Raw genomic sequence first — 19,234 nt, 5'->3', positions numbered from 1 at the left:
GGATCACGGTTCTCTGAAGTTAACACAGCTTTTAGTAAAATCGATACCTTTTTAAATTGCAAGATAAGAAAATTATTGTTTCCCTGTTTAGAAAAAAAAACACGTATACTGTAATATTTTTTTTTTAGATGTTAAGTATCACTTGATGAATCAATAGTAATCTGATTCATGAAAATCGGATTAGCTGTTTTAGAATTAAAGTAGCATAGGTAGATAAATATAAATAGAGTAATTTACATTACTCATCAAACTAAGTAAAGATGAAATAGTAGTATTTTTTATGGAAAACATATAACTGTATTAGCTGTAGAAATTTATATTTTTCTCATGGCGTAAATATTTTTATATTCAAATCATATGCTATGAAAATATACATCATAATCATTTTAAATTTCTAACACTGAAAATATATATTAAATATTTGTATATTAGAATAAATAAATAAATAAATAGTGTATTAAAAAATAAATATGGATTTTATTAAAAGAATTGGAATTGTGCTAATGATTTACACACAATTACCAGCATATTTCTTTGTTAATTACTTTTTTTAGAAAAAGAAGATTACGTCAAATAATGTTCATTTTTCTACACAAAAGATAATAATTAACGTATTTAAATCTCTTTAAGTACATAAGTTCTAGGAATCTTATAGATAAAAGTCCTTTAGTAATGTAAAATAAACATAAATGAATTTGAATTTACAAAAGAAGCGGATCAACAGTTTATGCATAATTAAGATGTAGTTTGACGTTTAACTCGATTAAATCAATTCAGTACAACAAAACCGGTTCTGTGAGCATCAAAGAACGTCGGTTAGTTCAAGGTGAGAAAATTACAATTGAAATTGTTGGTGTATTAGTAGTGGACAAACTGTAGCTCACGATAGGATGTTATGAAAGAATAATTTTATAATGATTTCAAGTTTTCCGGTCGTTTTCATTCTGTTTTATATTTTATCCTGTTTTTTACGTTCTTCATCTTCACACAATCTAAAAGAGAGTAAGTTGTAATTTTTATTATCTTTAATACAAAAATAGTAATAGTAGTAGTAAAAAATAAATGTAGTAGTATAAAATAAATAACCTAATAATGTAAAATAAATAATTTAGTAGTAGTAGTATAAAATAAATGAATGAAACTCTTATCGGAAAAGTAACATATATCGTAACTTTTTAACCAGTTAAATGTAATTAGCTAAATAATTTTTCTTATACTTCGTACGCTTTAATTTACACACGCATTTTGTATCTTCGGATCAAATTTTCTTTTCGCACACTTCCTATTATACAGTTGACTTGAAATTTTGCATATAAATTCACTCAGTGTCAGTAAAACAATGATTCATCACTTATAACAGTTAACTGATAAAAAAATATTATTATAGAATAAATAATAATACCTAAAACTTAGTATAAAGAACACAGTACCCTGAAACTGCGATATCATAATACCATATTTTTGTTAAAATATGTGATGTTATATGAAATTATAATAGTTCATATTTTGTAAAACAAAAGTGGAAAATAAATGAGATTAAAATACTTAAATGTAAAATTCGTTAAAAAGTAAAAAAAAAATCATTTTTTTACTCGTCATTAGAACAATGTTGATCTTTCATAATTAAAGATAAAAGCAAAGAGGCTAATCGTTACAGTATGACTGAATGGTTTAACAAATATTCTCACAAAATAAAAAAACAAATCCATATAGAATTTTATACAACAAAAAATCAAAGCGTTTGTCACTATCTGTATTGATGAGTACCCCAAGTTTTTATTTTTAATCATATTAAAATGGCTGACAAAAGGTTATTTAAAATATTTTTAACGCATTTCAAATATAAAAATTTCCTTAATAAAATATAAATAATTAAAGTAGAAATTCTTAACTGTTTTTGATAAAAGCAGCAGGTTTGCAATTCGATCAGCATATGTATTATATATTTTCAAGCCTTACTATTGAACAAAAGGCCGATTTCAAAAACTTTTGATAAGTTGTTTTTATGGTTTCCTAGTCTGAATTCATTAAAATATTAATTTTTTTTTTCGTAAAAATTCAAGAAAATCAATTGGAAAATATAAGGTAAAAAATATTTTCGATCCTCAGAGAGCTTTTGTTAAAATTTTTTGTTTAAAAATCAGTACAAAATTAAAAACAATTTAGTTTTATTTTCTTAAAGCCAGTTTCATTAAAAAAAAATTTATTTGATATTCGTTAGTGTTATTTTTATGAAAAATGTCTATAGTCCTACAAAATCCCTGCTTATATGTTAAAAAGTCGTTTATAAAAACACAAAGGTGGAATTCTTGCAACTTGATAAAAATAAGTCGGGCAGATACGTTGCAAATAAAAAGTGCCACCGAGACCAAGGTAAGCCAGTCTACGTAAAATGCGGTATGATGGTGATGAAAAAATTGAAAATATTTTCAAATCACCTATGCTGACAAAATTTAATTTTTTGTTTAAAATTTAAATTATCAAGAAAACTTAATACCGGATCCGCTACAAAACTTCCTCTGGTAGACAAGCAACGGATAATTAATATCTTTTGACGAAGAGTAAGGCTTGAACATGCATAAAAGAAATTAAAATTAAAACAACCGTATTGAATTCAAAGTCCTACTTTTAATGAAATCACTCAAAAGAAAAAGAATAAATTTATAATTTTCTTAATGGAATGATAGCTTCAATGTGTTTTTAATTTGGAAGGTTTTGGATTCCTGTCCTGATCAGACGTGACATTTTTCAAGCTTTATTAATTATTTACATAATATTTCCACAGCAATAAAGTTTTCAAAAATTTTTTTCCATGAATTAACCATTACAAAATAATATTTAAATATTTAGTTACCTAATTATGTACATAAATCATAGACAGAGACCGCTTATTTCTGTAGACTATACTAAAAATAATATTTGAATAAAAAAAAATAATGAATGAAAAAGATTATAGAGATATAAATAAAATATGTAAATGATTCTGGTTAAATATCTATAAAAAGAATAAAATTGGATTTTTTAAATTTCTTATAAGCTATGCCCCTTCTGACTTACTTTCTGAATAAATACTTTTGTCTGATTTTAACGTTATGAATATTTTTTGATGTTTACATTATTGCATATATATGTAGAAAAATAGGAAATGATTTATTCATTTTATGCAGACTATAATCATTTACCCTTTGATAAGTAAAAAAAAACCATAATCCTCCAAACACTAGAGCCCTAGTGTTTTTTTTTTCGTAAAAATTCAAGAAAATCAATTGGAAAATATAGGGTAAAAAATATTTTCGATCCTCAGAGAGCTTTTGTTAAAATTTTTTGTTTAAAAATCAGTACAAAATTAAAAAATTGAGAGATAAAATAGAGAGAGATAAAATTGAGAGTACAAAATTAATTGAGAGACGCATTCCTGCTAGGCCGGAAGGCTATAGCATCGAAAGGACTTCAGGAATGGACTAAAGGAAAATCACGCCGGGAGAACGATGTTCATTCGTGGCTAGTCTCCCAAGGTCAGCCCCGGTCAAATAATCCGTCCCGGTCTAAAGCATCCGAACGCAGCAAATAATTCCGTCCATAAATAAAACAAAATAAATATAACCGCCACTAAATAAATAATTACCCGTCCGTTGAAAGAAAGATACAGGAGCAAGGAACTTATGTTCAGGTTCTGCGATTAATAGGGGAATACATAATTCTCCCGCTGTCCTTGCGTTCTGTTCTGTAAATTAAAGCATAAATAAAATAAGCATAAGCACGTAATTCTGTTAAAAATCGTAAATGTAATCAAAATGCAAAATCTGAAAAAAAATTAAACATAAATGTCTTCTTTTTTTTTTGTCTTCAGTCATTTGACTGGTTTGATGCAGCACTCCAAGATTCCCTATCTAGTCTATTGTACTTACAGTAAAATAACAGAAAATAAATTTCATGTTTACTGATAACTGTTTCTTAGTGTTCTAAACCAACTTACATAAAGGAAGAGGTTCTCATTTCGATCGATAAAATATTTTCTTATTTGTATATATTTATATCTTACCCTTCACCACAGATTTATCTCAATTATATATGTATTTAATATTTTTTTTATAATCATTTAATTTCGTCAACATTTTTAATTTTTATATAATAATTACAGGATAATGCTTTTTATTCATTATACATTCAAAGAATTAACAGTTTTCAGATAATCAGTTTAAAAACTTAATCTAAAAAACAACACATATTTCTTCTACTTACAGTTATTTTTTAATTCGTGATTTTTTGTTGCCTTTGTACTGTGTTTATTTGAATTCCTGTTCTTATATTTATCTTTTAGTTTTTTAGATTTACTATTCTGGCGGTTATAATAGAAGTAGCTTTATAGAGCTTATAATAGAAGTAATTTTTTAGGTTAATCGTATTTTAAGGAAAAATAATAATTCAAATAATTTAAAATAAAAAAACTTGAAACAAAATTAAATCAGCTTCAAATGTAGCTTTGCCCACCGGGCTGGTCTCGTGATAAACTCGTCCCAAAATCTCTTCTTTAACAGCTGAAGTCGAAGGTTCTGAAGTTCACATTCTAGTAAAAGTTAGTTGCTTTTATACGAATTTGAATACTAGAAAATGGTTATCGGTGTACTTTGGTGATTGGAGTTCAATTAACTACACAGTTCAGGAATGGTCGGCCTGAAAATGCGTAAGACTACACCTCATTTATGTCATACACAACATCCTCGTCTCATTTGGTCATGGCGGGGGGGCTGCTTATTGTTCAACAGAGTACATTGCCATTATTGCCATTGATATTGTTGTCACTGTTCAACAGACATTGTTGCTTACTGTTAAACCGATTGCAACGTACACATTAGGAATGTGTACGTTCGAAATCTGTAATAAATAAATCTAATCAGAAAATACTTAAATTTTGAACAAAAGCGTTTTTCGGTAAGCCGTAAGTTAATTGGATAAATCTCTTTTTTAATGATTTGTGGTCTCACATACGCAATTGAAATAGATGAGCAAACTCGAATTTAAGAAAATTATCTAAAAAATGGCTCCAAATATTTTTGTACGTAACAGATTAAATTATTCCTAATCTATTCTCCGTAATTTCATCTCAGAAATTTTTAAAAATCATTTTTTATTGATGTGAATAAAATTGATTATTTTCAGTATTGCGATTTTTAGTACTTTCGCGAGTTACAGACTCGCGAAAGATTAATAAGATCGCAGAGAAAATGTTAAGTTGTTAATTATTGTTAAATATCAATAAACCAGATCTCACTTTCATTTGTAATGTGGATAGTGCTTTTTTTTTTTAATCTCTACGAGAAAGATGATGAAATCTGATCAGACAGTGAGTAAACAAAATGCGACATTATTATATTAATAATTCTTATTGTGCGTTTACAATCTCAGTAAACCATAACATTAGTGGTTTTTATATTTTTTGTATTAGAGGAGTATTTAGCCAAATTGCTGGAAAAAATTCTGATGATTTTCAGATTTACTTATAAACTACAAAAATGCACGTATAAGTTTTTATCTGGGTGATAAATTTTGCGAATGACTTAAAATCAATTTTTTATACTCACTTATGATAAATAATTTATTTGTTTTCATTTACAGACGATTTTTGCGCAACAGATGGTGCCCGCTGTTTGAAATTTAAAAACTGTACATATTTCAAGAATTTAGATATCAAATTGAAAGCGTCTCAACTGCCATTTTGCGGTTATGATGGCGTACATCCATTATTTTGTTGCACGAAAAATTTACATGCATTATATGGTAGTGTTCGTGAATTAACGAAATCAGCTGAAAGTAAGTTAATTAATATCTTTTAATATTAATAATATATTTATTAAATATAAATATAATAATATGCTAGATTTTGTAAATGAAATATGTAGACGTAGATAGAACTTGGGGGTTATTGAGTCAGTTAACAAATTGGTGAAAAAATTATTAATTTCTGTAAGCAAGACAGTTTGTTTTGTTCATAAAAAAGTGGTAATTGTTTTCGTTTTGAAATAAAATATATTAATAAATTATGATAAGTGTAGATAATTATTTATTAATAAAAAAAAACAAACATTATACTATTATTAAAATATATATTATTGTATTATAATACAGATTATATTTTTACAGTGTGTTCAACGTATCAGTTCAGAATTTGCGGTAAAAAATATGATAGACATATTGGTGGAGGTACGCCTGCAGAACCAAAAGAACTTCCTTTTATGGTAGGTAAATATTCGTATTTACTGAAATAGTCTTTTATTGTTTAAACAGGAAACAGTACTTTCTTTTTTCAGTGTGTTCTGCGTATGAATAAAAATTTGTGGTAGAAGATATAATGAGACTGTCAGTATTGATTCGCCTACAGAAACTAAAGAAATTGCTTTCATGGTACGTAAATATTTATCAAATGAACATAGATAATTAAAGTTGGTTTTAAACAGCAAAATAATACTCATGAGCTTGCATGTTTAAACTGATAATGAACAAATACTAACTCCTTCCTCTAAAAAGCCATTTTATTTGTTAAGCAGATGTTTTAATAATATATAATATAAATATTATAATATATACTTATAATAATATTTTAATTTTAACCCATCAATCCTTAAATAGTATTTATTCTGTACCATCACATGTGAATTATTTTTTTATTGCTTATTGGAAAAATAGATTAATCTTCAAAACCATGGTTTGTGTAAAAACGCCTATATTGTTTAACTTTACAAAAACAACTAGGAAATCCTTATTTGTCGAATTTTTGTTGAACGTAACTGTTGGTAGGTAAAATATTTAAGTATTTGACATTGTTTCATGAAAAAAGTTACTCTTTCTTTTTTAATAATAATCTTTTGATATAATTATATTAAATAACCAAAAAAACAAAATAATAATAATAAATAAATTACGAGCATAATTATTGAATAAAAATATAACAATCATTCAGATTGTTTTAAAAATGTGTAAATTCAATATGTATGAGTGCACTCAATATTCGTAAGTAGTAAATATTACGAAAGGAACAGCTCATTTAAAAATTTATAACATTTGAACAGCGCGATAGGACAGCTATGAATTGTTTACCATATTACAACATAATATTTTTGCATTATTTCAGATAATTGAATATTTATTTGAAGGAAACCTATAGGAGTTAGGTGAAATTATACACAAAAAGAACTCTGTTTTTGTTTATTTTCAGGGAAAGGTAATTTAAATGTTTCATAAATATATAAATAATTAGCATTTAAATGTATTTATAAATACAATTTTATTAATAGTTGAAGTTATTAAAAATTATCTTTCATAATTTATTTTATTTAATACGGTGATCATTAAAAAATAAAAGATAACAACTATATCATTTTTCAATAGAAAAAAAATATTTTTTTTCATTGAACGATATTTTATAACACTTTTCACTCTATATACATAGTTGCAGAATTTTAATTAACCACGGGAAGAAAAAAAGCAACGTGAAAGAAAGAAGAACTTCCTTTAAAATGGCTACGAATCTGGGTCACCACTTAGAAAGTAGTACAGTTATTTCGAAGTTCTACAATGCAATATTATTATATCTGAACATACAATAATCTTTATTATATTCTATGCTTTGTGAGTTAAAGATGAAAATTATAATTCTTTAGAGAAACCTTTTTCTGTATAGGCAAAAGATCTTTTTTCATTGAAATTACTGTGAAATAATTAATAAGTATTCGACGTTTGCAAGATGTAAGTATAAAAATAAAATCGTTCTAAAGTTTATAAAATCCATACTTAGGTGAGGTAAACACTTAAAGGAATATTTTGAGAAAGCTAAAACTAAGAAGCTTAGTCTACGCAAGTGTTGGTGCAAGGTACTCAGAAGCAGTGTAAGGTATTAAAATCTTATATCCGTTACTCGGTTAAAACTGAAATGTGATTTGTGTAAAATTTTTAGTTACCAAAATAAACGTTATTTTTAAATTATTAAAATCTAAAAACGATACATGTGAATTTTATAATTATTTTTATTATAGGACACGAGGAGATTTAAAAAAAAAACATATAAATATAAATTCGAAACTTAGACTCAAATATATTGTTAATAACTAATACGCTGTAGATGAACATTATGAATCAAATAAGTGTTTTGAACCTACAATTAGATATTTCATTAAAATATAAAACAATCGATTATTAATTATCGGTTTCATATGACTGTTACTACATGAGTTACACAGTGTGTAACTCATATTACTACTATATTAGTTACTACTACATGAGTGATTACTGCAGTAAATGTGATTGTTACTGCAGTGGGGTAATGGTATTAAAGGTCTATGAAAATAATTATACAAATAATATTTTTTTTAAACAAATGGTAAAGATATCGACTCAAAACCACAGTGATGAGTGTAATAAGCAGGCGCAATAATTCATGCAACCGTAAAAAAAGAAAAGAGAACAAGAAAAGAAAGAGTAGTAAAAATGTAAATATTAAACCAGCATTTCGAGTGAATAAACCTTTTCTTAATGTTACTGATAAGGTAGCGTTGTGCAGAATATTTGTTTGTGATTCTAAGTGCCCTGAAGGAATTATCGTCTAAAACAGGGGTTCTCAACCTTTTTATGATGCGGGGTCATTTGAGATTGCAAAACATAGTGGCGGGTGCAATCGGATTAAAAAATAAATAAATAAGAAAGTATTATTTCCTTTATTATAACATACATTTTGTAACATATATTTTCTATAACATATATTATTAAATATATACACATATTTATTGTAAAAATCGAATTAATGCAATCTTTGACACTGCATTTCATTTGCTAATTTTTTATAGTTGGGAGTGTAAGATGATAAACCTAATCAAGGTTGGCATTAGTAAGTTGAGATAATATTCATGGCGGAAAATAAAGATTCGCACAAATATATGCAACCAAAACAGGATTTGATCTTGGCTCCTTTTTTCAAAAAATTATACTTTTTATGGTCAACTAAATTCCATAAATTTTCATCCGTATCGTGAGATTTTAATATTATATCGTTTTGAAAATCTAAAATCTCTTCTTCAATTTCCAATGTTTCTTCTTGAAGAAGTTCTGCTATAGAATTAGCAGTTTCAGTAATATCTACTTGTGCAGTAAAAGGATTTACAAAAAAATATAGCCACGGGTTCGATAATAGTAAATTGCTGAAATCTACTTTCTAACTGTCCTAAAGGTTTTTTAAGATGAGTGATAAATAAATAATGTTAGGTCAAAATTATTTTCATCAATCATTTTTTTTTTTTGGAAAGTGTACTAGAGAATTTTTTGACAAATTATTTATACAAAACTGTATTTTAGCTTTGAATGCTTTTATAGAGTTAATCATTTCAGCTAAATGTTTATTTTTTCCCTGGAGATCCTGATTTAAACTGTTTAATTTTTCACATATGTCAATTGTCCATCGACCGTTGCAGGTTATTTAATTGTGGAAACATTTGATTTTTTAAAATAAGGAATATTCTTATCCCTTCCAAAAGATAAAAATAATCGGGTAAGTGCTTTGCCTTTAATTAACCATCTTATATCTGTATGGATGATGAGGTCAGCTTGTTAAAATTCGTCCTTTACGACAACGGCTTTAAACAAGCTGTATGATAAAGGATTTGCTCGAATTTTGTTAATTTTTTTAACAATTCGTAACATATATATGTACGAATAACATGATCGAAGATTTTGGCACATATTGATTCTTGATGTTTGATGTAGTGATAACACATAATGTTCGGAAAGAATTCATCTTTCTTATAATGGGAAATAAATCCATTATTGCAGCCCACTGCTGTTGCATCATCAGTAATAATTACTGATAACTTCTGTTGAGTAATTTTTTTAAATTTTATAAATATCTTCACCCCTTGTTCGCTTTACATTGATAGTAACTTCAATACTTCTTCTTTCACACTAAAATCGCTGAATATCATTATTATCATTACTGCCAATTGTGCTGTATCTGATATATTTATTGATTCGTCTAATTGTAATGAGAAATATTCAAATTCTTCAAAATTATGTTTTAATTGACTTTGTAAATTGTTGAAATCGCTTGAATTCTTCTTGCACTTGTATCGTTTGAAAACGGTAAATCTTGTATTTCTGAAATAATTTTTCGTTTATCAGAAAATCCTTCAAATAACGAATCGGCTGCGACGAGAAATACTTCCTTAATTAGTTTACTTTTTAACAATGGTTTTTTCGTTTTTCCAACAAATAAGACATTTTGAAGGAAGCTACAGTGGCATTTGTATTTTTATTTATATGGCTGGTAAAAATGCTTGCTGGGTAGATAACCCCGATTTTAGTTGATTAAATTTTATTTTCCTTAACTCGGATGTAGGCGAATAATTAACCTCAAAAGAACTGTGATTGGTTTTGTAATGACGTTTGACGTTTTGTTATTTTCTACTGACCCAACACTGTTGCATATTAAGCAAATACATTTCTCCTTATTTTTGATAACAAAGTAGTTTTCTTCCCGATTATTGTTAAAATGATAGGTTCCTTGTTTTTTACTTGGATTATCCATTTTGGAGTGAAACGTTGATATAAAAAAAATGGGTGCGTGTACTTATGTACGCGTGTTTGAAGTTGTACTTCTTTGGCGTGACTAAAAGGTTTCAGCATTAATTTTAGCCATCTCGAAGACTAAAATAAAACCAAAATTATATATTAAAAAGTTTTAATTAAGAAATAAAAGAATTAAAAATTAATAAACGACCGTGGAAGTAACAAACGTACTATAATATATTACATTTTTAAATAAATACATCAAATAACAAAGATGAATATTAAATTAATTAAAAAATTTTGGTTATAGACATTTCAGAAATCTTTATGTGCATATTTTTAACCTTTTTTTTATATTAATAATTTAAGTTTTGTTAAAAAACATCAAACTATTTCCGGACGTCTGCTATTTTCAGAATATATAATAATTATAAAATTTATTATCAGATTCATAATTATAATTTTACTAACAAGAAATAAAACTTACAGAGAGTTAACCTCTATTTTTAAAACCCTTATTGATATTTATGTACAATAATTATAATTAAGAGTAAATAAATAAGGTTATATTAACAACAATATTCACAATGTAAATTTTAATCACTTCGGCCTCTTAAAAGAGAACTTAGCTAAGGTACATTAAACAGACTGAACTTTGTTTACCCGGCTTGCTTCATTATATTTATGTTTTTTGTGTGACACTGTGCGTGCGTGTGTTAAAATTTCACTCTCATATTCTCCCCCTAATTGTGAAAAAGAAGTATAACTTGAAAAAACACAACACATCGATAGCATATCACGAAAGCAGCATGAGATTGCAACAGCACGCGGTGACTACTAATACTAGCTACTAATAAACAAAGTCGTCAATGGAGTCATGATTGTAATAGGCGGTCAGTGTAGCCAATTTAGTGAATTTATCACTAGCAAGATTACAAAAACTAAACTAATTTTTTATTTATTTTCTTCAATTTTAAAATTTAATTGTTTTCATTATTTCAACACTTTGTCGCGGGCGCATGTAAATAGCTTCGAGAGCGCATGTGCGCCCGCGGGCACAAGGTTGAGAACCCCTGGCTAAATGGTCGGCGCGGCCAGAAATCGATTGTATAGTTTACTTACTATTTGTGTACAAAAATATCTGCGACTTTTTATTTATCAAAGTTCAAAAATATTTGGATGATATTTACTTTTTTATTCGTTTATTAAAAAATATCTAATTACTTAAATGTTATTTCATTTGATGGATACTTTTACAGATATACATTTTATTAATCATGGTAAATTTATGGACCAATAAAACAAATACATTCAGTACTTTATTTATCTTCAACAACACTAATATCAAAGGTGTTTAATATTTAATTAAATTTAGTGAAAATTAAATGAATTGTCACATTTTATATTTCCATTGGAGACATCAAAAAACAGAAGAAAATGGGTACGACAGAAAACGTATTTCTTACTAACAGGTAACTGAATTACTATATTTAAACAAGGTTAAGTGTAGATTTGATTACGGTATTTACATTCAAATTAATATATACTGAAAGGACCACCTTATAAGTCACTGTATATGAAAATCTACCTTAAGATATCTGTAAAAAGTTTGCTATTAGAGACAAGCTACCCAGAAAAGAATCCATCAAGAAACCCATAACCTATAAAGAGAAATTGGTACAGCATTTTGAAAGAACGTTATAAGATTACATTCCTGCTGGATGTCACGAGTATCAACCACATGAAAAAAACGGAAGATCCAGAAAGAGATGGTTTAAAGAAAGTGAAAGATATGTAAGCGCCTAATCTGTAGTTGGTAATAATAAAGTAGGAAAGATATTTTTTGAAGTTAATACAATCAATGTCGTTTTGATATAGATATTTAGTGAAAACCTTAATAATTCCGGACTATTAATATTTAAAAAAATGAATTTACCAGTTTCTGTAAGATATAGTTGGATGAGTTATTTACGTTTCCGCAAAGCAACCCTAAAACTTCAGTTAATTTATATTTTTATATTGGTGATTTCTATTTAATCTTATAAAAATAGTTAGATAACTTGACACCAATTTTTTTTGTGTTTATATGTAATTCAGTTTCATAGCTGGTTTTAACCATTTTATTTTAACTAATTATTATCGAGTTAGTTTACAATCACCTTACGCCGTAGCCGTAGGCTACACACATTATCTCTGTTGATTCCTCATAGGTGGATGATTTATATTAAATAAATTATTTTAACAGTGAAGGTAAGCGAATTAATTCAAAATACTATGTGATTTTATTTTTTATAATGATGTTAACTTTATTAATAATCTTTGGTTTAAATTATTTCCATAAATGTTAATTACACAACGATTTATCTTATAAAATAACCAAATAAAATAAAATTTTTACAGGCACTAGTTGGTTATGGTAATAAAAATGATATATCATGGAGATGTGGAGGCTCAATAATCAGTACCCGATACATATTATCTGCAGCACACTGTTCTGAAACTGAGGATATGTAAGTTGAATAGCATTAAAACTTTATTTAGTAATTTTACCGTATTTACCTAATTCAGTATATCTTGTAAAATTCATGAGTATTTTAGGTCTACAAGAATGAAAAGCTGTACAATGATAATCTGGAATGGAAAATGCATTCGATGAAAACGTTTCCAATATCTAAATTCGTGAATTCTTCTTTTAAGGTAGCAACTATAAGGTCGAGTGTTTATAAAATAAGGTTTATTATTTTCAGGTAATTTATGACGTGCTTGGCTTGCAAGTAATTTTTTTTATTTAATCTGATATTAAATAAAAAATCCAAATCGTAAAAAATGATTAAATTAAATTAAAAATAAACAATATATATATATATATGTTTTCCTATATAACTTTCACATTAAAAGTAATAGTAATAATAACGCATATCCTTATATATGATTAAAAATGATACACACAATACAGTGTGTTTAATTTAAGTTTGTGTTGATAAGTAGTTAAGTTTTAAATGTGATTTTGGAGAACAATATAGAAAGTGAAACGGACGAACAAAATAATAAATGAGAAAGTATTGAAAGGAACAGGAGAAGATAGAATTTGGTGAAGAGGAAATCTTGGTTTGGGCATATCCTAAGCAGAAATTGGCTGAAGTGAAGGATTTTATCTTACTGAGGTAAATGGATTCTCAGAAGGGAAACGAATAGGAAGAAGAATTGAGATGCTTAAGATATTTGGAAGAAATGAAGGAAGATGTACCTACAAAAGTAAAGGAAGATCAGTTAGCAAATAAAAGAATAACAATTTCAAAACTAACTTGAATGAGGTTAAAAAGATTCATAAATCTTGCTAAGAATTGGAATAGTATGTAACCGAGTTAATAAACAAGATTTACAAACATTTGCTGAGCTTAATGCAAAGTTGCTATTAATATCGATAAACACTGTGTTGGGTCTGTTTTTACGCAACACATACCGTAATTAGGTTAAAAAAATCAGTCTATCAAATTATAAAACAAATTAACATTCCCCTATAAAATAATAAAATTTAAATGCAGAACAGACACCTTAAATATGTTTTAATGTTTTAAAAATTTCAGATTTTGAACAACAGTATCATCACCTTCCTTGCCAGTTTGCAAATATTAAATAAATTTCTAAATTAGTAAACGAACTATACTGTTTGTTAATAAAGCTGTATAAATTAACATTGCAATCTGAATGAGGTTTTGGTCCTTGTACATTAACTGGCACGCATCTTATTTCACATACTTTTCTTATTACTAGGCATTTTTTATTTATCTAACACTAGCCTTAAAATTAATTTAAGTAGTTGGAAGTACTTTAAAAAAAATCATAATTCATGTAGTTTAATTTTTTTACTCTTCCTTGTACTGAACTTAGTACGATATCAACATAATCTTCTTTCTTTTTTCTATTTAGTCTCCGGAACCACCATAAAGTATTACTTCAGAGGATGAATGACGATGATATGTATGAATGTAAATGAAGTGAAGTCTTGTACAGTCTCAGGTCGACCAATCCTAAGATGTTTGGTTAATTGAAACCCAACCACCAAAGGACACCGGTATCCACAGTATTCTTTGTTGGATAAACCCGTATAAAAGTAACTGCCTTTACTAGAATTATAACCTTAGAACTCTCGACTTTGAAATCAGCAGAATTGCGATGACAATTTCATCACTGGTCAATGATGATGTTATGTTGGGTCAACATAACCCTATTTTTTTTTTTTTTTTTTCCAAGGCTGGACCCGCATTTAAGCATAAACGCTGTCCTGGGAGGTAACACAGCCAGTAACTACTCAGGCCGCCACGTCAGGCCCGCAGTTTTTCTGTTTAGCCTCCAGAACCACCGTAAGGTGTCACTTAAGAGGATAAATCAGGATGATATGTATGAATTTAAATGAAGTATAGTCTTTCTTGTACAGTCTGAAGTTGACTGTTCCTGAGATGTGTAGTTAATTTAAACCCAATCACCAAAGAACGATCCGATCAGTAATTCACTCACAGGCTAGTGTTTTTTTACAATAATCTGATGGGAATTAGAGTTCCGTGTAAGTTCATTATTACAGTTAACCCAACCAATATACAATTGAATATCACCATGACAATCCCTTTAAAATACAGGTGTTATCAATACGGTGGTTCACTGGCTGAATACAGAGCATCATTATACTAAGGAAAACATAATTGGTAATGGTCTTTATTATATACTCGCATTAGAACCAACCCAGGATTGCTTTAATGTACTACATCCACAAGAAACAAAAGACTGACAAAAATAACATATTCACTGTTTCCAGTTAAATTGTTAAAAGTTAACTACAAAGAAGAGAATATTATTATGACTAGAGAATAAGACTTCATGAAATGGATAATAATAAAAGGAAGTACAATTAATTAATGTAGGATTTTTATAAATCCTAGCGATTTCAAACTCAATTTAATATTTTTCTTTATTTTTTAGTAGTTGCAATTCAGTTTAATAAAATTAAACACATTTGACTGATCGATAGTTGTAGAAATTCCGTGAATAGTTTTAAACATTGATGATGAAATACGTTCATTATAATGAATCATAAACAACAAAAATAAATAATTAAGAAACAGGAACAATAAAGAATAAAGATAGACAAATAACAACAACAAATACAAACTAAAATAAATAAATCAAACAAAAACCACGAAGTTATATTTTTTATTCCACTGTAAGAGAGAAACCGCAACAGACGTTTTATACCTTCTTTCCGGTTTAGTAGAAATTTCATATCTGAACCCAGGTCTAAGTTTTGTCGGATGTTTCCAAAGATTGGGTAATCAAAGAGCAGATGCTGCACGGACTGTTTGACCTTGCAAGCCTCACAGATCTTCTGAGGAGTGCCAAATAGATGAGCATGGGTAAGCCTGGTGCGTCCAATCCTTAGCCGAGATAAGATGACTTGGGCTCTTCTGTTGTTCGGGGAAAGAGGTTTCTCCAGCACATCCTCCCGGATGTTAGGTAATGTCCACAGTTTTTTTTATCCTTAAAAGGATATCATGAATAATCTGGACGATGGATTCAGACGTCTGCAGCTCAGGTGTAAAGTACACTCCTAGAGTCTGTAATTACTAAGAAGCTGTCATCCCTACGGGCTTCAATAATTTTCAAGGCGGAGTAAATCGCAAAGGCCTCGCAAAAGAACACAGAAGAACAGGCATTAAGCTTATATAATATTTCGGTCTCAGGGAGTACAATGTGTCGGCCACACATCCATCGGCCGAGACAGAGTCGTCTGTGTAGATGAGAGTGTACCCATTGTATTTCTTAGCCATGTTGTTAAATTGATCTCTAGCAGACCGAAAACCTGGGTCCCGTTTATGACTTTCAAATTGTAAGTATACGATCTCTGGAGACGCGTGTAACCAAGGGGCGCAGCATCCTGTTCCTTTTCCAAGGATCTTCGGGGCAGGCAGATCTAGTTCTTGGATAATAGCGAAGCAGCCTGAGGGTGAAAGACTGCGTTAAAGACGTCCTTCCTTCCAGTAGTAAAGTGCGAGCGTGTCTGGTCATTTGCCGTGAGCGTGTGTTTGAGAGTCTTGTATTCCTCCTGTAACGCAATGGGAGTTCATCGGATTCAAAACATCGGATATTATGATTTGTTTAGCCTTTAATTTAATTAAAAAAATGTTTAATTTATTAAATAAAAAAATTATATTATTAACTCTAGTCAATAATAAATAATATTGACTAGAGTTTATTTAAATTTCCACTGACGAGGGTGATTGTAGCGGGTTGGTCGAAATCTAACAACAATAAATGTCGATTTTTTAAATTAAAACCTATAAAAAATAACACCATTTTCAATAATATTTTTTAGAAAAAACTTTTTTAGTGAAATTTAATAAATATACAAAAATAAAGTACTAAAATTGCGGATGTGATAACTAAATTTATCGTTAGTAAAATAAACTTTCTAAGTAATTCGACACGAGTATATTCCAATTCACGTTGGCTTAATTAATTAGATTGCACGAAAGGTTTAAAAGATAAAAAGAAACATTGAAAATAAAAATAAATTTGCACATAGATTATTGTAAACAAGTATTAAACCAAGTCACCTAAATTTAATGTATCTAACATAAAATTTGCGGGGTTTTCTTTTTTTGTACTCCTTTTTTTATAATTTTCGTAAATATATACTAACTTAAATAGAAAATTTAATCAAATTTTTACACTTTGAAGATTACATTGCCGTTTTTAAACTAATATTTTCTACATGAATAGAGGTCGGTTTCTCTAAATATTAGGTCAACGAATGTTATTTTACCTTTAAAACCACATACAATGGCATTTATTTAAATATTTTTGTTAGATAATGTCATTCATTTCATTCAAATTTTAAAGTACGGTTTTAGTTTTATCTAAACTTTCCTTTCTCACGACATCACTTCATTATTATTTACGTAAATTACCATTAAAATTTTGTTAATTATAATAATATTTATGGAAAATTTTGAAATTTAGTGGCTGTCGAAGTTTTATCTATATTATTCCTAACAAATTGAAACGAGGTTGGTCAGTTAAAAGTTTATATTAGCAAAGAAGTTTTTGTTGATTCAAGATAAAAAAAATCAAATATCCGTATTGATCCGTTATTTTTTGTATAAAAAAGATTACATGAAAATTCACACTAAATATTAGTTTTTAACAACTAAGTAATCAATAATATGAGGTGGTTAGAATTTTTCGTTAAAAGATTGAATTTAAAAAAAATAAATAATTATTATAAGCAATTAAATCACCAGGATAAGATACCTCCCACACGTCTTTTCGCACTTCCACTCTTAACAAAAGATTTTTAAATTAAATTTAAGCACATTGATTGGAGAAGATGTTCGATTAGTAGAATTTGTGTGGCGATGACGATATAATTATGCTAATTTTTTGAAAATTAAATATTAATTAATATTATTGAAATTCTTGTTTATTCAATGAAATTTTCCGTATCAGAACATGAAGTTTATTATATACCGCTTATGGAAATGAAGTGTAGTCTTGTACAGTCTCAGGTCGATCATTCCTGAGGTGTGTCGTTAATTGAAACCCAACCACCAAACATATATAATGATTTATAAAGCATTATATATATTATAAACATAACATCTTAATACTAAGTAAATTAATTTAGTAACGTGAGCAATAAAGCGTTAATATAAAAAAAAAAAAAAACATAAGCTATTAAAATAAATTTAAAATAATTTTATTAAAATAAAAAAGGGCCGACCTCCGTGGGCCTTCTTGGCCCTTCATGAACTCCGTGGCTATTCTTGCGGAGGTTCCAGATTCGAATCCCAATCAGGCATTGCACCTTTTCATATGCTACCAATTTCCAACAGGCTAATGCCATAGCTGTTGATGGCCGCTCTTTTATGACAAAAAAATAATAAAATAAAAAGGAGTAAATAAAAAAAAACCACAATGTTAAAATAATAATTAGCCCGTTAATAATTATCCCGTTAGAAATGCACTGTTGAACTTTATGTGATGAATAATTCCAATGTAATTTTGTTACAAGCTAACAGTTTTAGAAACATTAAAACACTTAAAAGATACATTTTTATTAATTCTTACCAAATTATGAATAATCACTGACTTTTTGTAGTAGCTTTGAATTACAAGTTAATATAAAAGAATGCTCTTGTAATAATTAAATAATCAACTAACAAATACCAAGTGATAAAAAGGAATCGCTCTAAGGAATCACTCATCTCATCATACCTTTTTTTATGTAATTAATTTGAAACTAAAATAATAATACTCAAATAAGTTTTTTTGGTTACAATTCGTGTTTCATAGAGAAAGTAAATGGTCCAGTAAAGTGTTTTATTTATAAAAAGTATGGAACTTATGTTCACTTTTTTGTGCACTGGGAGCAAAACATCTTTTGAGCTTGCATACTTCCATTGTGATAGCTTGTTTCTTAATTGTGATGATTAATCGATTAAATCTTCATAATGTTTCTTTGAAATAACATTGTTATTTTAAACAACCTAATTATGAAATCATTTTGTAAATATAAAAAAATCATTTCATTTCTAAAATTCAACTCCTGAAAAATTTCCTTTTGTAAATAGTTTTTCATGTCATTCTACGTGTGTCCGAGTGGAATTTACAAAAAGCAAACTTTAATCATTTT

At 27.9% G+C, this 19,234-nt stretch overlaps 1 protein-coding gene across 1 annotated transcript in view; it reads left to right on the top strand.

Moving 5' to 3' along the window:
- Nucleotides 1-799: 799 nt before the first annotated feature.
- The window catches only part of LOC142321833 (venom protease-like), a 38,659-nt gene continuing 20,224 nt past the window's right edge, over nucleotides 800-19,234 (top strand). Inside the window, exons 1-4 of the mRNA XM_075360283.1 lie at nucleotides 800-1,002; nucleotides 5,617-5,811; nucleotides 6,142-6,236; nucleotides 12,949-13,058. Coding sequence (XP_075216398.1) covers nucleotides 915-1,002; nucleotides 5,617-5,811; nucleotides 6,142-6,236; nucleotides 12,949-13,058 — 488 coding nt within the window. The 5' untranslated portion in view covers nucleotides 800-914. The remainder of the gene's footprint in view (nucleotides 1,003-5,616; nucleotides 5,812-6,141; nucleotides 6,237-12,948; nucleotides 13,059-19,234) is intronic.

The sequence above is a fragment of the Lycorma delicatula genome, chromosome 3 (genome assembly GCF_047948215.1).
Source record: "Lycorma delicatula isolate Av1 chromosome 3, ASM4794821v1, whole genome shotgun sequence".
Lineage (NCBI taxonomy): Eukaryota > Metazoa > Arthropoda > Insecta > Hemiptera > Fulgoridae > Lycorma > Lycorma delicatula.
Note: the sequence above shows the minus strand (reverse complement) of the source record. Positions and strands in the feature narration are given on the sequence as shown.